The sequence below is a fragment of the Odontesthes bonariensis genome, chromosome 24 (genome assembly GCF_027942865.1).
Source record: "Odontesthes bonariensis isolate fOdoBon6 chromosome 24, fOdoBon6.hap1, whole genome shotgun sequence".
NCBI classification, from domain to species: Eukaryota; Metazoa; Chordata; class Actinopteri; order Atheriniformes; family Atherinopsidae; genus Odontesthes; species Odontesthes bonariensis.
Genome location: NC_134529.1, coordinates 3660750 through 3669624, shown reverse-complemented (window position 1 = coordinate 3669624; position 8875 = coordinate 3660750). Strand labels below are relative to the sequence as shown.

Here is an 8875-nt window from a genome sequence, read left to right as displayed (position 1 = left end):
GACTGCTGTTTGTCAGGCGGTCACATGAATTCTAACCTGGCATTTCAAATGAAAAAGAGAAGAAGAAAATCATCTGTTATTGATCCAGGAGCCATCAGAAAATGATCCAGCTCCTGAATGAAAAGCATCGGGCTGCTTTTACTGATCATTAACTCTTACAAACCCGGATGAACAGGCGGTATAACATAAGCAATATGGGCTTTTATTACTCCAGGGTGAAAATAAAAATCTGTGTTTTCAACAAGTTTGAAGATTTTGGTTGTACGGTAACCCAGAAGGGACACACTTCTGTGTCTTTGCAGCTGCTGCCTGACATCCCGTTGGCTTTCATAGGTTCACAGTGTCATACGCACCGGATCTTTAAGTTAATTTATGGAACATTGAAGTACTTCATATGTGATCTTTCTTCCTCTACACGCAACCCACGCACGACAATGTGCCCCATAAACGACAAAGAAGTGACTTCATTCTTAAGTTTGCTGTAAATTTTCTGAAGAATTTCAAACATCCAATGAAAGCAAATAAGCATCCAAATAAGGTTTGCTTTAAAATATCAAATAATTTGGCTGACGTATAAATTTAAAAACGTGTTTGTTGCATTTACAGGAACTTCCAAAATGTTTAAATCATCTTAGTTAATCTGAAAAGTCCCGCAGGTGTGACACAACCCCCCGAATTTATTTAACTGACATTTAAATGCACCGACCCAGAACTCTGCAAGCAACTGTTTCCCTGCCTGGTGGAGTGTGTATCTTATTACAAACATCAAAACAAAGCAGTGAAATGCCTCCTTCAGTCCAAATAAATGCCAAAAAAAGTAGAGCTCTGTTTTTATTTGCACCGCAGCATCATCTCCGGCACAATGAAGCAAATGGAAGTGAGTCTGGGCTCTGCTCCGGGTGACTCTGCGGCAGTGTGACCAATCACAGCCCCAACAGGGCCGCAGATTAAAGTTGATGTGTGGCTTTTCAGAGGCGGGGAGGGGGGAGAAACGGGAGGCGGAGGGTGTCACTCTACAGCTGTATGCTAATGAAGCTGAGCTGAAGCCTGTCGAAAACACGCACACACACACACACACAGAAGGCAGCATATGTCCACACTCATCCAACAGCTCGGAGGCTGAAAAAACAGGTGCGCTGCTGGTGTCTAGATATGAAATCACATTATTGAGCACAGAATCACATTTTCTTGTTTCAGGGAAATCCAGAATGCTGGAAAACTGAGCGTTTAAGTGCAAACTTTATGAAACTGCGCGCAGCTGCCATGTTGTTGCGCAATAAATACCCGGTTTGTGGTAATTACTGATAGTTTTACAGTGTTGAATGCAGGGTGGCTTTCTTTTGTGTGTTTCAGTGACACACATGTTGTATCGCAGCCCAGTTGGAGTTGAGCCATTATTCTCTGGTTGCTTTTCGACGTAATTATCTTGAATCGAATACTATAATCTCTACAAGTTGTTGTTTTTTTATTTCAAAAAGCTTCTCCATTGGACAAACAAATCTCAGACAACTGATGAATTCTGAGGCATAAAAGTTGCTTTTCTCACAAAATCATGCTTTTAATACAAAGCAACTTGTGGTTCTTTTAGACTGATTTCATTTTTAAAAGGATTTTCTTAATATTTTCCACGTTATTTGACATATATTTGACAGTTACAGATGCCTCTTAACATCAGTTTGGACACACCTGCCCCTTGTGATGTCCTCAGCTCAGTTATTCTGCTCTGAATAATTGAAACGTGTTGCTTTGCAAACCTCTTTCACGCCCCCCAGTACTGATTTATCTGGGCTCGAGCCGCTGATGGACGTGACACCCCATCATCACCCATCGCTCACTGTAGGGACGGACTCATATCTGACTGACCGGGTCAGATCCGACCTGTAAGAAATGGGTTTGATGTGTTTTAACTGCCAGATAATCTCGGTTTGCCCCATTTGGAGATAAAGAAAGGGCGCACTGATTACGCACAGCACGCGCCGACGGTATCTCGGAGCCAGATTGCGTTTTTTGGGGACCCCCACCTCAATCATTTTTTATTTTTTTTCTCAACTGTGCAATTTCCTTTTCAATCACGACGGGTCTGCTTGCACAAGCGCCGCCATTGTGATGCAAAGCAGGAAAACCTTCCTCTCGTTATTAATTATGCATGCCTAAAATGACGGAGTCATATGTCCAAAGTTAACTGTCACGCCCGCGCACATGCTGCAGGGCCACGGCGCCTTTTTGCTTTTACGTTTAGTTATTTTTTACGCGATATAGGCGCATTCTTTCTCGTTTAGTTCACAGTGAAACTCTTCTGGGGACTTAAATTTTATTAACTATTTTAATGTCTTCATTTTATGATTTAGAATTTTCCAAAATCAAAGTTTAATTTCATCAGATTTAAGCATTATTTGGTTTAATTTAGAATTGATATTGAATTTCCTTTGACCTAAAAATTTTAAATCCGAATGAACTCCAGCTTCATTTTCCTGCTTCTTACTTTTTCATTTGTGCCTTTTCCAATATTCTTTGTTGCTATTTTATGCCGTTATGTGGACGGATGTCTCCTTTTCGGACAAACCAAAGCCCCCCACCACTCAAAGGAGACACATAAAGCCGAGGCACGTGTAGATTTCTATACAAACTCATCAGACCGTAAAAGCAGGAGGCTCCTGGCGTGTGCCCGGGTCGAGACTGCGAGGAGGGGGAGGAGGGAGAGTGTGCGTGTGTGTGGAGAGAGTGTGTGTGCCGTGGGGGAGTGAAATACAATAAAACCCTCAGGTACATCTGCTTTGCAATCTGCAAATCCTCCCTACATCATCCCCTCCTCCCCTCCGTCAGCCTCTCCATCCTCCCACACCCACTCCCCAAATCCACAGGGGACCTCGGCTTTTTCTGATTGGTCGGGCATGAGGCAACAAGGGGGACGGGAACAATGTCATCATGTCGCCTTAAAAAGAGTGCAGCTATGTTGTGGTGAAAGCACCTCGGGAGGAGAACACTGGATCAATAACAGGAGGAAACAAACACAAAAAGACGCGTCAGATGTTTGTGTCCGCGAGCGCCTGAAAGTGGATTTCTTCCTCCCCCAGCAGCGTCCAAAGTGCCTTCAGCCCTCTTTCTTTCCACTGCGAACATGCCCAGAGGATTCCTGGTGAAAAGGAACAAGAAAACCAACCTGGTGTCCTACCGGGTCCGTTCCGATGACGAGGAAGCGGAGCAGGCGGCAGCCGACGCGCCGCCGCCGCCGCCGTTCCCCGCGCGCCTCCTCTCCATCCCGGCGCGCTCTCAGTCGCCGACGCCCACCTGCGGGGCGGCAGCCACGGCTCCGGAGCACGACGCTAAACCCGTGCAATTCGGGAATCCAGAGACGGTGTACCATGCGCTGTACAGCCCCACGCGCCCCGTCAGCCAGGACCACGACCGGTCCTACTTGGAGAGACGCTTCAGTCTCGGATCGCCTGTTTCGGCGGAGTCCTTCCCCATCCCGGCGGCGCTCACAGCGCTGGACCACCTCTTCGCGCCAGTGGACCTGAAAATGGGCTCCAGTAAAAGCAACCGCTCCGACACCGGCGCTCCGTCCACCGGGATGCATCCCGCAGCCGGGACCAAACGGCTGTCCGGCGACGCGGAGCGCAAAGGCAAACCACCGTCCAAGAAAACCAAAGCTATCCGGAAACTGCACTTTGAGGATGATGTCACCACATCTCCGGTTCTTGGGCTCAAGATCAAAGAGGCGCCGGTGGACCAGAAGCCCTCCAGACCGCAGTCCGCCGGCGGTGAGCACCACCCGCTGGGGGAGTTTGTGTGCCAGCTCTGCCGGGAAGCTTACGCAGACCCGTTTGCTCTCGCGCAGCACAAGTGCTCCAGAATAGTGCGGGTCGAGTACAGATGTCCCGAGTGCGACAAGGTGTTCAGCTGCCCGGCCAATCTGGCCTCACACCGGCGGTGGCACAAACCAAAGCCGCAGAGCGGAGCGCAAAACGCGGAGAGCGAAAAGGTGGCCGCGTCCGGGAAGCCGGAGGAAGCGAAGGAGTCCAGTGACAGGGACACACCCAGCCCCCAGCCGTCCGAATCCGGCTCAGAGGACGGACTGTATGACTGTAATCAATGTGGGAAAAGGTTTAAGCGCCAAGCGTACCTGAGGAAGCACCTAGTGTCCCAGCACGGCTCCCCGAAGCCGGCGCAGGAGGAGAGCGCGCCGGCCTGTGAGCAGAGCGCGGCGCCGCTCAACCTGAGCGCCTCCACCTGCCACCTGTGCCCCGTCTGCGGGGAGAACTTCACCAGCAGAGGCAGCCAGGAGCGGCACATCCGCCTGCTGCACTCCTCACAGATGTATCCGTGCAAATACTGCCCCGCCGTCTTCTACAGTTCCCCGGGACTCACCAGACACATCAACAAATGCCACCCGTCCGAGAACCGGCAGGTGATCCTGCTGCAGATGCCGCTGCGCCCCGCCTGCTGATCCGGAACTCTGGGCTGCCTCCACCATCCCAGACCACAAGAGACACATACCGGCCTTTCTTTTTCTGTGTTACACTGCAAAAATATCTGTATTACGAGACAGTTTCCTGTTCACAACAAGCGGAGACTTATAACTGTGGTTTGATTAAGAAACCAGTTTTAATATTTTCTCACAATTCCAACGATCTGAGTGCACTGAATTTTAAAACTTAGCTCGTTTTTGTCAGCTTGTTTTGATCAGAGATTTTAGAACGATAAAATAATTGACAAAAAGACTTATATTTTTGCAGTGTGACTCTTAAACGTGTCATCTCGGTGTCTCAGAGCCCTCGCGCGGGATTTAGTGCCTTTCTCAAGGACACTTCAATCATGTCGGGGGTGCATGTTTGAACCCTCCCTCGTTTATAACCCCACATAAAGGATCTTTGACGTTTCAAACACTTAAAAAGCGTTAGACTGTTACTGAATTTTTCTAGCATTTCTACACAAGTGCTATTAGCTCCTAGACCTAAGAGAGGGGACGACCTGTAGCCCGTACAAATCAGAATTCACAGGCCCAAACAGACCTTATCCCATCGCTCTGATTAGCTTTAACATAGCTTGTGGATCTGTGGATCAGTAGCTGTCGCCTAAAAACAACCAGAGTAAAACTAGTGTAGCCAGTAATGCCTTTTGGATTAGAAACTCCTGCTGTAAAACTGCCTTAAACTCAACTGATCTGATTGTTTTTTATCACTTATTTATCACTGTCTGAGTATATTATTATTATTATTATTATTATTTTCCACGAAGCCTTCTGAATTGCCAGTATACAGTTTATGTAATCTGTTTTTTTCTCTCTATTTATTTATGTATTTATTAAATTATTGGTGTGTATTATTGCTCTGTGTGGTCAAACCTGTGATCTGTCTGTGTTTTCCATGATGTAGCCAAATCCTTTTTTATTTCCTTTAACTTATATGAAGGTTTGTGAGGAAAGGTGTTGATGTGACTTCATAGCAATCAGTGACATCATCAGACGCTCTTAAATAAGAACTGAATGCAATCATCTTGTCGTTTGATTTGTTTTAAAGTTTATTTATCATGTTTTTTTTGTTGATGTCATTTTTGGTTTCTTTGTTAGCTCTTAAACTGCTTTGGATGTTTCTGCAGCTTTTTGCTAAATGTCCAAAAAACAATAAAAAACCAAACTGAGAAACAGATTTTATGTCTCGTGGATGTTTTTGACAATCTGGGCGTCCTTTAACAAACTACGGTATATTGTAGTATTTATATTTTGTGCTTCTTAGTTCTTTTGAGGAAATGATTCCACTTTTTTATTCACTACCTAACGGTTATAGCAAGGAAATCAATACAAAACACCGACTCCGATTATGATTCATGGATGCGGACTTCAGAGGAGTTAAAGCAAACTTGGTTTATTTACAAAGAACAAAAAAATAAAGTCAAAACAAGGATGACGAAACTAGACTGTGGAACAAAACCTGAAGATGCCTGTGACAAGAAAATAAATTACTTGACATGACATGAAAAAAACACTTTGCTTTGGATTGACGTGGTGTGGCGTGAATGGTGAAAGGACTGTGAGAAACCAGAGAGACAAAGTACTGAGGGAACCGATGAATGACTGGATGGATAAAAGTAGTGCTGGGCAACGTTTAACATGTTTAATCTAATTAATCACATGATTTCCCTGATTAATCACGATTAATCGCATTTGTACGCAGAATCCAAAAATGAATCCAAAAGTAGTGTATAGCTTTTATCATTTAGCTTTATTTTAAATGTGCTGCCATATGAATGAAAGTGCCATAACATTTGTTGTGCAAACACACTTTTAACATCAGCATCTTTCTGTAGTTTTTATGTAGAAGCCTCGCTCCACTGTCTGTTTCCTTGAATGACTTGCTGCTATCAGTTGTGTGTTTTGCCTTTAAGTGATATTTTAGACTGGAACTACTACGCTGAGAAGACAATTCAACTTGGCAGAGTTTACAGATGACTTTGGTTCTGTCGACTCCGCCGTCTGGAAGAACTTTAAAATGAAAACGGCCGAGTAAAAGTTCCGTACCCTTCTCCATGTTTGGTGGATCCGCCGATTACTTTCTTTTCCTGTTCCACAGCAGACAGCAGCAGACTTTTACAAAATAAAAGCCTGTGAGCAACAGACTTTTACAAAATAAAAGCCTGTGAGCAACAGACTTTTACAAAATAAAAGCCTGTGAGCAGCAGACTTTTACAGAATAAAAGCCTGTGAGCAACAGACTTTTACAAAATAAAAGCCTGTGAGCAACAGAATTTTGCAAAATAAAAGCCTGTGAGCAACAGACTTTTACAAAATAAAAGCCTGTGAGCAACAGACTTTTACAAAATAAAATAAATAATAAAACAGGGGTGGTCCGTGGCGTAGTGGGTTGAGCAGGCGCCCCATATACAGAGGCTATAGGCCTCGCTGCAGCTGGCCCCGGTTCAAGTCCCACATCGGACGGACCTGTGCTGCGTGTTGTTCCCCCTCTCTCTGCCCCCTGCTTCCTGTCTCTCTGAACTTTCCAATCCATTAAACGCACAAAAGCCCTAAAAATAAGAAGAAAAATGCGTTAATGCGCAAAATATTTATCAGTGTTAAATAACTAACGAGTTAACTCACCATAAACTAACACATGATGAAACTCAAAAGAACTAAAGACATGGGGAAAACCCCAATATACATGACAGAAAGTTTCTGTTCATATTAATGAACCAGTAAAAAAGTCGACCAAAGAGCACCTTAAAGAGGCAGAGTCTCTCAGAAGCAAAGATGGGCAGAGGTTCAGCAACCTGCGAAAAAAACTGAGTCTACACATTGTGGAGCAATTTCAGATGTTAATGTTCGTCAACATGAAATTGTGAAGACTTTGAATATTCAATCATCTATTGTTGATAACATCAAAAGATTCAGAGAATCTGGAGACATCTCCGTGCTCAAATGAAATGGCTGAAAATCTGCATTATATTCCACATGATTAAAAAGATTAAAAAAGAGGCCTGATTCTGTCCTTAAAACAGCGATAATGAGCTTATAAGCAATAAAAAATAGACTAAAAACAGCGATAATGAGCTTATAAGCAATAAAAAGTGGACTTAAAAAAGCAATAATGAGCTTATAAGCAATAAAAAATAGACTAAAAACAACAATAATTAGCTTATTAACAATAAAAAAAGACTTAAAACAGCGATAATGAGCTTATAAGCAATAAAAATAGACTTAAAACAGCGAGAATGAGCTTATAAGCAATAAAAAAAAGACTTAAAACAGCGATAATGAGCTTATAAGCAATAAAAATAGACTAAAAATAGCGATAATGAGCTTATAAGCAATAAAAAAAGACTTAAAACAGCGATAATGAGCTTATAAGCAATAAAAAAAGACTTAAAACAGCGATAATGAGCTTATAAGCAAGAAAAAAAGACTTAAAACAGCGATAATGAGCTTATAAGCAATAAAAATAGACTTAAAACAGCGATAATGAGCTTATAAGCAATAAAAAAAGACTTAAAACAGCGATAATGAGCTTATAAGCAATAAAAATAGACTTAAAACAGCGATAATGAGCTTATAAGCAATAAAAAATAGACTTAAAACAGCGATAATGAGCTTATAAGCAATAAAAATAGACTAAAAACAGCGATAATGAGCTTATAAGCGATAAAAAAAGATTTAAAACAGCGATAATGAGCTTATAAGCAATAAAAAAAGACTTAAAACAGCGATAATGAGCTTATAAGCAATAAAAATAGACTAAAAACAGCGATAATGAGCTTATAAGCGATAAAAATAGACTTAAAACAGCGATAATGAGCTTATAAGCAATAAAAATAGACTAAAAACAGCGATAATGAGCTTATAAGCAATAAAAAAAGACTTAAAATAGCGATAATGAGCTTATAAGCAATAAAAAAAGACTTAAAATAGCGATAATGAGCTTATAAGCAATAAAAAAAGACTTAAAACAGCGATAATGAGCTTATAAGCAATAAAAAATAGTCAATAATTATTTATCTCTAAGTGTAACGGAGCTACAGTTATCCGCAGACTAACCAACAAACTGAGTAATGTTTCCTTTTGTCAATATTTGTGGAAAGCTGTGGAGGATTTTCCCCACATCTGGATGGAAAGCTTTGGTTTCACCTCACCTTAACCCCTCCATCACACACACACTGAGGCAGGGCATCTCCTTGTGTGGCTCTGACAGGTGTAAGCCAGCTGGGAAGCAGGCTGCAGATAAGCGCCCGAGATAACACACACACACGCTCTATAATGGAGCACCGCGGCAGCGTTTCCAGAGAAATAAATAAAGAGATCTGAAGTGAAAGCAGCAGCTGCCAGAGCTGCAGGACTCAAAATAAAACCGAGCGTGAATGAGCGCTGCTATCGGTGATATGATCTTAG

General features: G+C 42.8%; 1 protein-coding gene across 1 annotated transcript; it reads left to right on the top strand.

Annotated features, from left to right (window-relative positions):
- Positions 1–2523: 2523 nt before the first annotated feature.
- Positions 2524–5648, top strand: insm1a (insulinoma-associated 1a). Its single transcript, XM_075459511.1, has one exon. The coding sequence runs from the start codon at positions 3119–3121 to the stop codon at positions 4445–4447; it is 1329 nt and encodes a 442-aa protein (XP_075315626.1). The 5' UTR covers positions 2524–3118; the 3' UTR covers positions 4448–5648.
- The last annotated feature ends 3227 nt before the right edge of the window (positions 5649–8875 follow it).

What these genes read in the sequence shown, in the direction of transcription:
- insm1a (XM_075459511.1), top strand. Translation starts at nt 3,119, where the DNA reads ATGCCCAGAGGATTCCTGGTGAAAAGGAACAAGAAAACCAACCTGGTG.